At 43.8% G+C, this 17303-nt stretch overlaps 1 protein-coding gene across 1 annotated transcript in view; it reads left to right on the top strand.

Annotated features, from left to right (window-relative positions):
* The window catches only part of inpp4b (inositol polyphosphate-4-phosphatase type II B), a 114812-nt gene that overhangs the window by 74171 nt on the left and 23338 nt on the right, over positions 1-17303 (top strand). The window contains exons 9-10 of the mRNA XM_084465652.1: positions 2411-2519; positions 15082-15265. Of these exons, the coding sequence (XP_084321778.1) occupies positions 2411-2519; positions 15082-15265 (293 nt within the window). The remainder of the gene's footprint in view (positions 1-2410; positions 2520-15081; positions 15266-17303) is intronic.

Here is a 17303-nt window from a genome sequence, read left to right as displayed (position 1 = left end):
GATAAGGATAAGGACAGGTCAGGGATTGTAGGTTTTTAATCTTATCACTGACATCCACACGTACAGACCTAGAACAAGATTATGGCGGATCGACACTTGGCTCTGGTACTGTGTACTTTGACTGTTGTCCAAAAAACAATGGATGCAGGATAGTCTAGCGTCAAAGGTTTTTCAATCTCAGGTTCTAAGTTTAGTCCCAATGTCTCCAAAATGCCTAACGCATGGCTGTCTCCTACGACTTATTTCTTAAAAGATTCACTTTAAATTGCTTCGAATAAAAGAATCTGCCAAATGGCTAAATTGTAAATAGATAATGGCAGATAGGCACTTTCCTCTGCTGCTGTAGACTTTGTACAAACGTTAAGTGTTAGGTGATGCTAGGGAAGATTCGAGAAGATACAACTCACAAGGTCCTACCTTCTGACGTTTGTTTACTATCTCTGCCTCGCTGCCCGCTCAACACCAAACTTTTGGTGCTGTGTGAAAGTGTAATTCACATGGACATCACATCACATGGATAGATTTCGTAGACAAAAGCAAACCGTACGCTACCCGCGGTTTGAACAATGGAAATCTCTGTGTGTCGCTCAGTATCTGCCGATCACTAAACAAGTGATGAATGTGATCAGCAGGAAAATAAATTGTTGTGTTTGATCGAGGCTTCCGGCAGTGAAAAAAAAGAATTGCAGAAAGACGCAGACCTCATCCTTCAAGCTTTCATTATTTATAAAAGCAAAGTTATTTATCCAAGGTGCAACAAGACAGATCTTTCAAGAAGTTGAATTCACAGGGGTAATCTTTTACTTCCCCTGTCCAATTCCTCACCTCCCCAATTTGTCATGAAGGTGTACAGAGAATATTCCTAAAGAAATCTATCAGGTCATCTTCAGGGCAGGTTCCTGATGATTTACAATACCACCGTTTTCATCCTTGAAAGTGACATTTGCGGAAATATTTCAAAGGCTAATAGCTTGGCTTGACGACACTGGGATAAACACGTTGTTCGGCACTCATTTGAACCATGTAAAAAGGGTGTTTTATTACTGCTTAACAGCAGGATAGGTACGGTGGGTATGAATTATAACAACTTATCTTCACACTGCCACAATCAATTAATTTTTCTGTGTGGGAAAGTGTGAGAGAATTCTCTCAGCCATCTAGTTTCCCTGGCAATTTATGGGGAAGGGGACCAAAGAAAGTGGGAGGCCAGACAAATACGGCACAAATTGGGCACTGTGATTGATGTTCAGAGACCCACCATTGTATTTCAGTCTGCGGCTGTTGCAGCAGAACCAATTAAGGGGAAGTCGGTAGTTTATAACTCCAGGGGCCTAACGTGTGGCCGGCCAGGCACTGGGATAATGATTTGGGAATTCAGTGGGATCTGCATTAGTGGGAAGACACTATTAACCCCTTTGTCCCCCAAACACTCCACCCTATTTACCCCAATGTCCATTAAGTCAGCGCTTCAGGGTTGGAGGGGAGCCAGTCCAGCCACCCTGTCATCTGCATTGCTTTAGCCACATCTACAGCAGAGCTGTGTCATTAGTTTTGTGTTTTGAACAGCTCTTCAGAACAGCCTCCCCGATGCCGAGAGCAGAGCTACTAGTGGCCTTTCCCCAAGGGTGTTCATTAACTGACCTGGCACTAAAACCAACCCCCGAAAATATTCAGCGCCATAATCCCCCATAACCCCTCCTCTCCACTCCTGTGTTGCTCTGATATAAGTGTCAGGCTTATCCATTACTCATCTGAAACAAGGCCTGTTTTAAGCACCTCTGTGCTAGCCGCCGCGCCGTCACTGACTGTGTGATTGTGTGCGTGTGCGTGTGCGTGTGTGCGTGCGTGCGTGCGTGCGTGCGTGCGTGCGTGCGTGCGTGCGTGCGTGCGTGTGTGTGTGTGTGTGTGTGTGCGCGTGCGTGCGTGAGTGTTTTATTTACTTTTTGACGGTGCTGTGCAAATTGGAATGAAGCGGCGTGACATTGGTTGTCCTTCTTGTTCAACACGCTACCAGAGCCATGCGGAGACCGCAGGGGGCGCCCGGAAAGGAATACAGGAAGGGATTCAGGGGCTGTGATGTGAATCCATCACAATGAGCTTACTGTATTCCCACGCAATGAACACACGCCTGTGAAAGAGTTTCAAATGCACATGTTTTGCTTCTGAATTAATCTGGAGAGATCCGTTTTCACGCGGGGCTACAAACATTCACGAAGGAGCAGCGGTGGAAAACTGTTTCAACCTTTCAGGACCAAAACAACAACTTACATCTACTGATTGTGTTTCCTCCAGTTGTCTTTCTGCGTGGGACTCTCTCTCTCTCTCTCTGGGGTTTAGGGGGTATGATCGCATGCTGTGTGAGTGGGACTGGTGAATCCTCACGGTGCGTCTGTCGGCTCTGTTTGCATAGACGCGGCCTACGACGTGGTCACAGTGGGCGCTCCAGCCGCCCACTTCCAGGGGTTCAAGAACGGCGGCCTGCAGAGGCTCCTGAGCCGCTACCAAGCCGAGAAGAAGAGGTAGGACCAAACAGACCCACAGCAGAAACACTCGAAGGGTTACTGTACAAACGACGAGATACTGGCTAGAACAGTTGCTGTATGAACTGTACTACATTCGCCAGAAGGGTTACCGTACAAACGACGAGATACTGGCTAGAACAGTTGCTGTATGAACTGTACTACATTCGCCAGAAGGGTAACTATACAACAACATACTGGCTTGAACTGTTGCTCTATAAACTGTACCATCATTTCCCGACTATAAGCCACGGTTTATACACAAATTTTCCAAAAATCCATAAGCTATGTGGCGTATACATGGGTGCGGCCAATACATGGGAAAATTTTGCAGTGTAATGCAGTGTACCGCATGCATTTGCGTGTGTGTGCTTTCTGTAGACTGTGAAACATGTAGACAACTGACCATGAAATCTGATTATTATAGCATTCTGAACTATTTATTTATGTGGTGATGCCATCTGTGCAGCCAGGGTTCGGGTGAGTTAAATGTGTCCCTTGGGGAACACAGCGTCAAATCCTCTAATGCTGACGTTTAAAATAAATCAGCATCGATTTACCTTGATCTACAACTGTAGCGTTGCTGAACTCCCTACATCCTCGCTGGCTTTATTCCTTATTTCCAGATTCATATGGCGGTCTTATCATGGTGAACTAGCTCATTGTCAGGGGTTTAACAGTGACACTCACTCGGAGATGGTAAAGAAAGACCTGTAAGTTCCTGTAGCTGCTACGCGCGTTTGATGTGCTCACGCCGTTCTCCTGCACAAAAATGAGCGCGTGCCAAGCAGTAGGCCTATCGGTCTTAACGTTAAGGAGAAAAAGCAAGTTCAAGTTTAACACCAATTTGCAGTGATCACTTGGCTGGAGGGCTTTATATGCCTATTCATTACATAATTAGCCCAATTGAAACTTGTGCAGCCTATATATGGGTGCGGCTTATGCACAATTCTGTTTTTTTTTATACATAAATTAAAGGCTTGCGGTTTATCCATGATGCGGCCTATATGCGGGAAATTATGGTTCTACATTCACAAGAAGGGTTACTATACAAATTACAACATACTGGCTTGAACTGTTGCTGTATAAACTGTACTACATTCACTAGAAGGGATAGTATATACACTACAACGTACTGGCTGTATAAACTGTATTACATTCACTAGAACCATACCATACCACCATACCATACTAAACTTTAAAACACTCAAGTACTAAAACTGTACACAAACGACATCCGTATACCTGTAATTATAGCTAGCTGTTGCATGTATTGATCATTCAACAAGTACATTGGTTACGACATAAACTAAAACATACTGACTAGAATGGTGACAGTGAAAAATTATAACATTATGTGGTATAATGGTATCATAGAATACAATTATACCATTGTAACACGATGTAGATATTATCTAAATGGATTTTCCTATTCCACTGGTAGGCCCTCTGTCCAGGATGCTAGTGCAGCCAATTACCTTCCTGTTGACCTCGGTTCATGTGCTTTCTTTTCTCTGAGTGATCCACAACTCTGCACCTTCAAAAACCTGGATGAGTTGACTAAAACTAAAACTAGACTGAACCTTGAGCCTCTGAAGCAGCACATACTCATCGAGAAGTCCGCGTCAACTCTTCTCCCTACTTTACCCACTACTTTACCATTTCAATTGAAAAGCAAAAGATTGACGGATCAAATAAATCCCTGATTCCCGAAAAAACAGGGCTTTTATTTTTCAGAGTAAATGAGGGGTTATCCATCCTGAATGGCCGATACTTTAGCTCGGCAAACACACTCATTCAATACACAGACAAACGGATACACACCCAAATGGCCCACACACAAACACACATAATGACGCTTTGCATACATGCAGGCTTAACCACGTGCCACCCTTGCTCACTCGCTCACTACAGTAAGGAGCAGCCGTATCAGCAGTACTCGTCTGAATTGTGCTGCTGCGGCTTTTTTGAATGCGGGCCGGCCGTACATGCAGGAGGAGGATCCTGTGTCCACGGTCACTTGAGTGATGCCGCAGGAAATGAAGGGTGATTATTCTGTAAGCCTTTCGCATGGATTGCAAAGTCATTACAAAGCACGCCAGTTCCAATTAGCTCCACAGGAGTTTGGCGCTCAACAATAAAAATAAAAAAAGGCGAGGCTGAAGTGGGGTTATAAAAACGGACGGCGTTGATGGGAAAATGGTTGGAGGCTTCGCACGCGGGAGCGAATTTGCTGAAGATGGTCGGTTTTATCTGCTTACACGCGCATATACTATGATGATAAGAGTTTAGCATATTTTTTTGTATGAGAGTCCACTGAAGTGAAATAATTTTCTTTTGAATGAGAGATTAGACTTGAATGAGTTCCGCTGGGAGACGGCAGTTTTTTTGTTTCATATTTGACTTAGTTAATGACTCACTGTAGCTTGAAGTTTCCAATTTTCCGCCTGGCTGACCGGCGTTGCTGACTTTGACCTGGAATCCCGCCATTTTGTCACTCATCGTCAGAAACGGGAATAAATTCAAACTTGATGTTTCCACTTCGAATTCCGAGTATTTAGAGTCTTTTTATTTGGTGTTAATGTGTGTTTACTTTGAACAAGATTAACTGTGTGTGATATTTTTTCATGAAGGTTCACTAAAAAAAAACGAAAACGAAGGTATACGTCAAGTGTCGCTAAGATCTGACCGTTGGCAGTAGCGATCGCCACGGCATTTAAGTGATCAAATCTACGAGAGCTTTTTTGTGATGTGACATTGAGAAAAGAAACGAAGAAGAAAGAGCAAGAGAGGGCTGGTGTTACCAAGAATGCAATAAAAGAGCCATTCGTCTTTGTTCCCAGGACACTGAGGAGAGGGAGGGAGTTCTTCCCATAACCATTAAAAAAAGAGACCTGCAATGGGAGAACTTGGCAGACCAGAGCAGTGTGCAATGCAGGCTGTCCCTGGATGGCCACAGTTAGGGGTTTAATCAATATCTGTCCTTTGTATTCCACTGGAAACCCCAGTGTTAATGTACACACAGAGCAAAAGCATTTATCTTTCATTAATGTATGCACTCCCCCACTTAAATCGTGCTTTTAAAAATGAGGGGAAGCGGGGGGATGGTCCTGCACTTTTATCTGTGTTTAATTGAACCTCCCAGTCATAGCTGGTGAACCACTGATTTGGCGTTATCTGTCGTTACCAAACTACTTTCAAATTATTCTGCCATTATTGTTCAATGGAAACACACAAGCTTTTGTTTGTGTGTGAGTGTGTGTGTGTGTGTGTGTGTGGGGGGGGGGTGATAAAGAGGATAAATGAAAGGCAGGGACCCTCTGTTCAACAGCTTTGCTGTAGAGAACAATGCATCCACCCTCGCCAGAACGTGTGGTCTTGCATGCTGTCCACCACAATCTGAGAAAACTATTAATTCATTCTGTGCCAACCAAGTGTTTCAGATGCATTTGGAGGACAGACTGGAGGTGGGGAGACATAGATTGTGGGTTCTGGATTGAACACATAGTGGATAGAGCCATGTGGCTCTTGTGTTCACAGAACTTGGGACTCGCACGGCCACACTTGCAAAGTAAGCTGGCTCTTTTGGCCGGTAGTCTGAGAGGTTCAGACGAGGGACATTGGCACTGATCTGTGGCATCTCGTTGACAGACAGCAGCTTGAACAGCCAGTTCCGGACTCGCTCTCTTTCCTTCTCTATCTCTTTCTCCCTCTCTCTTTCCTTCTCTCTCTCTCTCTTTTCCCTCTCTCACTCCCTCTCTCTCTCTCCCTCTCTTTCTCTCCCTGTCTTTTTTCCCCTCTTGCTCCCTCTCTCTCTCCCTCTCTCTCTGTATCAGAGTAAGATATTGGCAGCAGCAACAGCACGCTCTAGCCGAGCTGTGTCTGCTCTGAGATCAGTGCCTCTCCCCATCTTGTCTCTCAATGACTGAGGAAGGTCTTGGCTCTCCCTGCCACATGGGTGCTGATGGTGATGGTGGTGAGACTGGTGGTCAGCCAGTGTTGGACCTTATAACAGATGATGATTGGTGACTGCAATAATGAGATCACTTCTGACCCCTCCCCCTCCCCCTCCCCTTTCTCTATGAAAGAGTATAGATTTTTTTTTTCTTCTCTGTTCCTTTTGGTTGCTGGGGACGTGCGGCAGCCGCCCGGGTGTATGATCAGTGACTTGTGCTGGCTGTCCGGATGATGAAAGAGGCTTTGGCAGTCACCTGGAGAGCCGCAAGGCTCCGTGCTTACGCAGCCCTATTTTACACTCTTGCCTGGTTGTCGGCAGAGCCTCCCTCGCCCTCCACTATTAATTAGCACGTGGACAGGAGATGGTGGGGCGGGGGGCGGGGGGGGTGCTTAATTAGACCACTGGGCCTAGCGGTTCTCTGACTGCTCCCACCCCACCCCCACATCCCTCCTGTGTTCCAACAGATTCCTATTGATCAAGGGGAGAAGAATCCCCCTACAGGGGTTAGTCTTTGTGCAGGCAATCGTTTGCTAGTTTTAGTAATGACCTTCATTAGCAGCTTATAGACTTGCAGTTTGTGATAAAAAGTTTAGCCCAATTTGTGTATCTTTGCTTGAGTTTTTTTTACGTTGTAGAAAGATTCCCTGAATGTGCAAAGTGGTCGAGCAGGGATGGAAGTTAATGGTGCAGTGTGCACAAATTAATTATTTAGTTGCATCTAGCGGTGAAGTTTCAGATTGCATCCAACTGAATTCCTGCCCATCACTCCACCCTTTCCAACAACCATGGTGGCCTGTACTGACCTGTATCATGTACGGTGCACGGTGCCAATACGTACTTCCAAATCGTGACAGACTACAACAGGACCGAGTAGCTCCTAAGTTACTATCAATTTAAGAACTTGAACTTTTACAGTTAATGAACTGTATTTCAGATTTATTGGCCAAGTACGTACACATACAAGGAATTTGACTCCGGTAGGGTGGACACTCTCTCAGACAGTAGACAATAGACATACAAACAAACATACATATACATATGCACACAATATAGAAATTTTCCACATAGGGAAGATATAGGCTGCGTGCCATGGGACACAGCACAAGTAGCAAGTAGGTATATAGACAAATCTTTGTCTATAGACAAAATATACATAATATATTAATTATGCATAAAATATACATATATAAATATGGGCTGAAGGAGGGACTTTTGCTTTTTAGCTTGATGGCAGAGGGAAAGAAGCTGTGTTTGTGTCTGGATGTATTGGCATACAGTGATCTGTAGCGTCTGCCAGAGGGGAGGAGTTCAAAGAGATGGTGCCCGGGGTGTGTGGGGTCACTGGTAATTTTTCCAGCCCGCTTTTTGGTTCTTGCAAGGTACAAGTCCTGAAGGGAGGGCAGGGGGATTCCAATGATCTTCTCCGCTGATCTGATGGTGCGCTGGAGTCTGTTTATGTCTTTCTTTGTGGCCACACCAAACCAGACTGAGATGGAGTTGCAAAGGATGGATTCAATGACTGCTATGTAGAAGATGGCCATAAGCTCCTGTGGTAGGCCATGTTTCTTCAGCTGCCTTAGAAAGTACATCCTCTGTTGGGCTTTTTTGAGTATGGCTCTGATGTTGTGTTCCCACTTCAGATCCTGGGAAATGATGACTCCCAGGAACTTGAATGAGTCCACTCTGGACCCCAGATTGTTTGCTATTGTGAGGGGGGGCGGTGCTGGGGGGTGTTTCCTGAAGTCCGCAATCATCTCCACAGTCTTTAGAGTGTTAAGCTCCAAGTTGTGCTGGCTGCACCAGGATACCAGCCGCTCAACCTCCAGTTTGTAAGCAGACTCGTCACCGTCCTGGATAAGACCAATGACAGTGGTGTCGTCTGCAAACTTTAGGAGCTTGACAGCCGGGTCACCCAAGGTGCAGTCGTTGGTGTAGAGGGAAAACAATAGAGGGGACAGGACACACCCAGTGGAGCACCAGTGCTGACAGTCCTTGTATCCGATGTGATGGCTCCCAACCTCACATGTTGGCTCCTATCAGTCAGGAAGCTGGTGATCCACTGACAGATGGCAGGGGGAACAGAGAGGTGGGAGAGTTTGGCGGTGAGGATTCCAGGGATGATGTTGAAAGTCCACAAACAGGATCCTTGCATAGGTCCCATTCTGATCCAGGTGTTGCAGAATGTAGTACAGCCCCATGTTCACTGCATCATCCACTGACCTGTTTGCCCTGTAGGCAAATTGCAGTGGGTCCAGCAGGGGATCGGTGATGGATTTCAGATGGGCCAGCACCAGGCGTTCAAAACATTTCATAGCCACTGAAGTCAGTGCCACGGGTCTGTAGTCGTTTAGTCCAGTGATGGTGGGTTTCTTGGGGACAGGGATGATGGTGGAGCTTTTGAAGCATGAGGGGACTTCACACAGCTGCAGGGATCTGTTGAATATCCGTGTGTATACTGGCGCTAACTGTGAAGCACAGGCCTTAAGGCAGGATGGTTAGACTCTGTCGGGGCCGGCAGCTTTGCGTGTGTTTTGTTTGAGGAATAGGCGACGCACCTCTTCCTCAAGTATGATGAGGGGGGGGATGGGAGTAGGAGGACAAAGGGGGTAAGGTGGGGAAGTGGCAGGGGCAAGAGGAGGGGGAGGTGGGGAAGCTTAGTTTAATTATTGAAGCTTAATTTAGTTATTGAGTCTGTAAATGTAAAACTATTGGTCATAGCTTACGTAAGTCTTTTTTTACTTTGATGGTGATCGTTCAGGTCTGTTGTACACATAATAATTACACATCACAGAGCTGAATGGGACTGTACACAAAGACCTGTAATTATGGCGAGCTGTTACATGTATTGATCATTCATCTCGATAGCAGTCAGTGCTCCAAGCCAGTGTTTAGTTTAGTTTTTGACACCAATTTTCTACAAAAGAGTGATAGCCTACTTTTAGTTATCGAACAGGAAACATCCCAAAACAGAACATGGATATATTAAAGAATTCACGTTGTTTATCATAATCCCTCTCCTCCGCAAACTGCCACTTTCGCTACACTATTTTACACTTTGATTAAAAAGTGTGTGAGGCTCCATCCTAATTGAATCCTCTAAATACATAGGATATTTTGGCAAAAGGATGGAACATAAGCTCTTCTTCACTGGTTATATGAGGCGTGTCCGAGAGAGGGTTAAGCTTTTAGGATACTTATATATAACCCCACGGTGTGTGTGGATGTGCGGAGCTCCGTCTTGCCAGCGGTTTATGTTGATACACGCGTCCAAGATAGAGTTAAGCCTCTCGGACACATATATATAACACCATACTGTGTGTGGCTGTGTCTTGCCATGAATGGATGTTGATGGTGCTCCTGAGAGAGGGTTTAGCTTCTCGGACACCTATAGTATAACTCCACGATGGGTGATGCATTTCATATACGACATCGCTCATTTAAATGCTCCTACACAATGACGGTGCTAAAAAAGTATCACAAATGGGTCGTAGCCATGTGGATAAAAAGCCCCCCTCCTTTTTAGACCTCTTAGCCCTCAAATGCAAACACTATGGTACTAGTGCTACCATTCAACACGCAATACATGTGCATCTGCTGGATGTACAGTATATACCTCTCCTCTTTTCTTGGAACTACATCTTCTCTGAATAGTTGTATCCAACGACCAGTATTTCCCCTCAGGGGGCTTAAAAACACTTAACCCTTAGTTCACCAGTAGACCCGATGACGTCGAACTGGAGTTGGCTCAAGGTCAATCATTTGCCCTTTGTGTTCTACCATCTTGTTAGGGAGATGTTGTATTGATAGCCCAGCCCGGGGGGTAAATAAAGGCCCTTGTCTTTGCCGGCTTGGTGGGTCGGGGATCAGCTCTGTCCTCTGGCATCAGGTTGCAGCTCCCAACCTTCTTTATAGCCTGCATAGGCGGCCCTAATGGGATTGGATTTGTACTTATGAGCGAACAGGGCCGTTATTGAATCTAAGCCGCTGAGGCGCTAGTTCTCCTCCTCTAACTTTCCCTGTAGTTTTTCAATATTCTGTTTGTAGCACACAAAGAGAAATCTTTAGTCCTGCGCGATGCACCGATGAGTTCTTCTCTGATGGATTCTATATGGGGCTCTCTTCAGTTCTTGTGTGAAACTTTTGTGCCAGGTGTTTATACATTGTGTGTGCTTCCTGTGTCACGTGGCTTTTGATTGGCTGTCCAGACTAACTTGTGGACGGTTCTCCAGAGAGCTTATTAGCTGTGAGGACGAGACCAGGGCTCGGAGATCCCAGCCTGAGACACGCTGGAGCCCAGCGCAATTCTCTGTAAGGTCCACAGATCAGCAGGACCTCAGAACATATGACAGGTCTCTCTCTTTCTCTCTCTCTCTCTCTCTCTCTCTCTCTCTCTCTCTCTCTCTCTCTCTCTCTCTGTCTCTCTCTCTCTCTCTCTCTCTGATTCAAATCTTCATAGTTGGCACACACTACATCTACCCATATATCTGCCTAACTCTGTATCCGTCTGTCTATAACTATCTATACCTAGATTGAAATATGCCCATACCTATCTATATCAGGCCCTATCTGTTTCCCCCTCCTCTCCATGCCTGTCTGTTCTCGTCTTAAGTGCATTGTGCCTGCGGACCAGGCTCTGGGGTCTGGCCTATATAGAGGTTCACACAGCGCTGACTCCAGACTAGCTGGGAGGCTCACAAGCCTCCGCAGTCGCATTCTGCGCTGCACGCTTACAGTGAAGTCAGCACAAAACTCATTGAAAGTCACACCAAACTTCAGCGCAGCCCAGGGAGGGGGATATTCGATTTGAGTGATATTTTAATATTTATTTTTGCCCTGAAACCATGAACTGCCAAAGGTGTGACCTTCTCAGATCAAATGGGTCCCTTAAAATAAACACAAGATTCATTATTCATCCAGTGCGGGGTGACTCGACTCAAGAGTCTTGAAACACGCTGGTACGAGCTCCGTGGTCGAAGGCTTTATTCATTAAATTCAACAGCCGACCACTGCAACAGGCGCATAGTATCTTCAGTCAAACAACCACATGAACATAAAACACAAGTGCATTGAGCCATGGATGTGCTTATTATGAGTGTTTCACTTACTGGATTTTTTTTTCTATGCCTATTAGGCCATACTGTACTCAAGACTCTAAATATACAGTATAATCTCTAAATATATAGTATCCTCTGCAAATATACTGCATCCTCAAAATTCACTATCTCACTATACGGTATAATACCTACATTTACCTTGTGATCTATAAATACACTACATACTATTGATACTGCATAATCTACAAATATACTACATAAATCCAGGGGGCCTTTTTGTCTGTTAATCCATCTTGCGTCAGCCGGCATTACTGCGTTGACAAGTTTTAGTGACTCAGTGTCTGCTGAGACCTGCTGACAATAGTACGTAGCATTAGCTACGAGAATAGCACCTAGGGTAATGAGTGGTTGTGGAATCAAATAGTTCTCTTTTTTCTTTAATGAGGGTCACCTTAAAGTTCTTAATTAACTTAAAGAAGGGAGCTGGTGAGTTCACTAGGGAGGTTCTGAAATAACAAGTGAACTGTGAGCACAATGGCGTTCTACATTAATATGTAGCAGACGTAACGGTTTGACAACCTTAGTTCTAGTGCATCTAAACTTTCTCTAAAACTAAAACTGAGTGCAAAACCCCAAGCCTGTATAATATATTTATTTTGTATAGCGCTTTTCAATAAACCAAAGATGCTTACCATTCACACACAGTCATACCGGTGGTGGTAAACTACAATAGTAGCCACAGCTGCCCTGGGGCAGACTGAGTGAAGCGTGGCTGCCATTCAGCACCTATAGCCCCTCCGAACACCACCTCAAACATACAGCAGTCAAACACATTCACACGAGGAAAGGTGGGTGATGTGTCTTTCCCAATGACACAACAACCATGACACAAGTGTCAAGGCCGGGGATCGAACCACCGACCCTCAGATCATTGGCCAACCCACTCTACCACCTGAGCCACAGTCGTATGCTTTGTGATGGAAAAATCCACATGCTGTTGCCTTTTTATGAACTTAGGCTTTGTTTCACCCTGCTTTTCCTAGTGTCGTCTAAAATGTTAACCTTTGTGCTTGGTATAATGGGAAAAAACAGTTTTCACATTATGTGTCTCTGTGTCTGTTGGAATGTGCCTGTTTGTGACACCTTCGGGGAATGTGTTAGAAGCTGCCTTTTGTTGGTATGGGCCTGTTTTCTTGACCCCCTGGGGAGGAAAGCCAGTGTTCCAACTGATAAGACACTGCTGCGAATCCCATTTTATAACATCCTGAGGAGGTTCATCGATAGATTACCATCTGGTTAACAAAGGGTTTGGGTTTATTGGGGGGCACAGCTGCACTCAGAATCCCGACAGAAACGGTATAAGAAGTCGTCGCGTTTGTCCATGCAGTGGACTGCTTGCGAACCTAATAGAGAGACGCAGGGCGAACTCCCATCTGAGATCTTGGATTATTGTATTGTATGCTTATTTTATCATTTGTTGTATGAATGTTGTGCTGTATCATTGTTTGTATGTTATTGTACTATTATCCAAATATAACCATAATTGTCTATTGTGTGCTCTTTGCATTTAGAAATCTCATCTGTCCTAGACGCAATATCTATTAAAGGAAATTGCCACGACAGCATTCTATACAAACATTTGCATCACTGCTATTTAGCATTCTCAGAATAACCATTCACTTTTTCCGCCTCATGTTGAGCAAAGCTTTGAAAAGGTGGCCTTGTGCAAAATCATTTACTAGCGCTTCATGTGCTTTCCAAGAATGATCATAAGCTCAAATGGAAAATTGTATGCAACAATAAGAATTTTGAGTAATGTGCATAGCTTTTCTGCAAAGGACTTTTGGAGAACATAATCATAGCGACCAACAAATAATTTATAGTTTTCCTCAATGATCTCTGAAATGTCCCATATATATGAATCTCCTTCTTGTTCATCTATGTCTTCACCTTCCATTTCAGATGCTTCTTCTTCCTCTGTTTCCTTCTGAATTAACTGAGGTAGCAAGTTTGATAACCCTGCACAAATACTTACAATGTCAACAAAAAAAATGTATCTACCAGGGATTATATTATATTACTCTACATTTTTCGCCAAGCGACACCTTTCTGTAACGTCGTGCTCGGAACGTTTTTTACAGCCACATCTAAATGCTTGAAGAGTGTGATTGTTTCCTACAGTTCTTTGGCCTTTGTCCAAATATTTAAGCATAGGCTATGATGCATGATGCTTGGTGATAACACTATACCCTGATGAAAGACACAAAAAGAGGATGAAACATATTTAAACCAAAAACAATAATATGAAACTGACAATTTGGAGAGTATTTTAATTATAATCTCAAAATTAACAAAATATGATTTTAAATTTTATGGAGACAACGAATAACAGCTATGGTTACTTTAGGAATTTTTTTATCATAGTTACATTGTGTTCATATCCCGTATGTAATCCCGTATCCATCCTGGAAATGTATTTAACACTCCTCGAGAGTGATGGATGAACAATGAGTATGAATAGCAAATACCACATAACTCAACAATACTACCTAAACTTCTCCAAAGAAGAACGCACCTCCATCGTTGTCAATGGAACGGAGGTTGAGTGTGTCGCCAGTTTTGGTTCTGAGATGTCCAAATCTCAGATGATTTTACTTGAACCCTTAACACTTAATCCTGATCAAAAAGACTCTCCCACGTCTCTTCTGCATGAGGAGATTGAAGAAGGTCCACCTCAGATTCTGGTAAACTTCTACCACTGCACCATCAGGCGATTGCTCTGTCTCTGACCGGACAGCATTGCAGAGGGTTGTGCTCTGCAGGGACAGCTCTGCCACATACCCCAGCCACACACTCCTCCCCTCCAGGAGGAGGGGAGGAGTGTCTGCGTTCCTGGACTAGCAAATTCAGGAACTGGTTCTTCCCTTGCGTCTGTCACCCTGCAGAACTCCGCACAGTGATGGCACCTATGGTTGGATGCTAAACTGCATTTCATGTCTCCGTATTTATACTAAGTGCAATGACAATACGGTTGAATCCAATTTAATCTAAAATATTGTCCATTGTCCACTGTACATTCTGTTTAATTTTATAGCGATGACTTTGTCAACTTAAAACCCACACATGAACAAAGCACCCAAATCCTCTTGATATCGTTGTTTCTGTTAATATTCTTGATCTATTCTTGATCTTCTAGCAAATGTCTTGTTACACTGCACATCCAGGGATTCTAAGTAAAGTGTATTGTCTAAGATAGGGAGGCTGTTTATTTCGCATTCAGTTTTATTCCAAAATTGAAGTTTAGGACAACTTTAATTCAAACATGCGCATATTGTAGGCCGACACCACCGCAGTAATGGCAACTTGTTTACTTTCAGGTACTTCCCCTGAGTGGTTAAATATACTCACTTAATGCAACTCTCTCTCTCTCTCTCTCTCTCTCTCTCTCTCTCTCTCTCTCTCTCTCTCTCTCTCTCTCTCTCTCTCTCTCTCTCTCTCTCTCTCTCTCTCTCTCTCTCTCTCTCTCTCTCTCTCTCTCTCTCTTCTCCAGCTTCAGCACAGCCTATCAGTGTATCTACTACTCTCCGGAGCACACGGCCAAGGCCCAGGAGGTGCTGACCACCATGGGCCTGCTCCAGCCCCTTATCTCCAGCCTGGCAGACCAGCTCCTCCAGGCTGCCCAGGAGCACTCTCGCCCTGGGCTGACCCTGGCCCTCAAGAACCTGGCAGACAAGGTGTGTGGTCTCTATGGTCCTTTTCTTCAGTAGGGTATCGTACAGTAATTACACATGTTTAAAGCTGTACGTTGGACTTTGATAAGCAATTTGGAAATGGTGGGGAAATAAATCTAAGAGAAATACAGAAGTTATGCTGGGTACACACTACAGGATAATTTAACAGATTTTGTGCCAAATTTCCCCTCCCAACTCTCATCGGCAAAGCCCCGATCTTTTGATGGTTCTACCGATTTTTTTGGCCAGATTATCCTTTGGTGTGGGGTATGTTAACAGTGTGTTTACCGATTGGGGCCAACCGATTAAAATATTAAACCTTTTTCCATTTTCAATCCTGTAGTGTTTGGGGATCCCTGACGACAGCCGAGGATACAGGCAATTGATTGTCATGTGGGAAAGACAGTAGCCCAGTAGCCAGTAGCCAATTTGCCGCTTTCCAGTTTTCAGAAACAATGATAGAGCTAGCATATATTTTTGTTTACACTAAAGTCCAAATTTTGATCACAAGAGATTTGGTTGTTGTGGAACGGAATCCGTTAGTGTGTGGTGTGCTCTGTTGGCAAAATTGTTTGCTTTCCACACTCCAAACGTCAGTTAAATGTATCTTAGTGTTTTGTTAGGTGTGTGGTGTCACGTTTTCTACATTTGAAAAATCATCGAGAATGTACCCAGCATTAAATCAAAAAAAATTATAGTAGGAGGATTGTCAAAGGAGGTAAACCTACAGGAATATAAAAGTTTTTCTTTGTTTGCTTGCTGTTTTAAAGCTGCAGCTGTTGATGTGTTTTATCTTGTGTGTTTAAGTTGTTCCTCCTGTTCACACCTGAATGAAATACAGAAGACAAAACAGTAAATAAATACAAATATTCTCTAGGTCTTTTGAAACACAGAGAGACAGGTGGTGCTTTTCACACTCACAAATATGTTTACCCTGGATATAATGCACCATCTACATCTTTCAAAGTTTCTGATTGTGTGTTTAAAGCAGTTGCCTCCAGCTGTGCCTTATCATCACAAGTCATTGTAAAGCCAATCCACCCATCTTGCTCCAAACATTTCATTATATTCTCAGGGGCTGTGCTTTAAGCCATTAGCCAATAGTTTTCCCCCTCACTGTAAAAAATAAAAAGTGAATTCAACTTGAAATTTCAAGGCAACTGTCTGCACAGGATTTTTGGGTTTTCATGTCAACTCAAACTTCTACGTTTTGAAGAAAATATCACACAGTTGTGCCAACTTAATTCTTATAGTTGTACCAGCTAATTTCAAAGTTGAGAAAAGTTTTGAGAAAGTTTTTCTCAAAGTTATTTTTGGTCCAAATAACTTGTCTTTCATAACAATGAAAGTTTCAGAAATCTAGTTGTACACACTAAGAATTCTAAGTCAATATTATATTGAATCATTCATGTGAAAAACATCCATTTTGAGTTTTTCTTACAAAGGAAATCCTATTAACAATTACACTAATGGACAATAAACCAGCTTTTTCATTTTAAACAATTTTGCATGTTTATTTTTCACCATGAGGGTAATAAACAGCTTTAAAACTTAGGATGCCATAGGATTCATAGGATCCCATATGTGACATGCTGGCTCTATGCATGCATAAACTGGGGAGACCACGCTGTTTCAACAACAATAAAGAATTTATTTTGAAATAAATATAATAAGAAGTGTGGTGCAAGTCAGTATAAATGAAAGTAACCAAAAAGGTCATGAGGTCACGAACAAAGGAAATCAAATGCCCGGAGGAGGGAGAAGCCAGGTCTGTTGTCTGGGCAGGCTCTATATACTGCGGTCCCGGTCCAACCCACACCTGCCGACAATCTCCTAATTAGTAGGGAGAGCGACACAGGCATACAAACAGCAGGGGCGGGGTCAAAGACCCACCTGGGTCGTCACATCCCCCCCCCTTAAAACAGAAGCCCACCTAGATGGGATTCTGTACCAAAGAAACAACAAACAAACGATCAAAATAAATCAATCAATAACCAATCAATCCAAAACAAGTAAAAACAACCAAAAACAACAAAAACTC

Source organism: Micromesistius poutassou, assembly GCF_964030765.1.
Source record: "Micromesistius poutassou genome assembly, chromosome: 3".
Taxonomy (NCBI): Eukaryota; Metazoa; Chordata; class Actinopteri; order Gadiformes; family Gadidae; genus Micromesistius; species Micromesistius poutassou.
The sequence above is the reverse complement of the archived record's forward strand: the minus strand, read 5'-3'. Positions and strand labels throughout refer to the sequence as shown.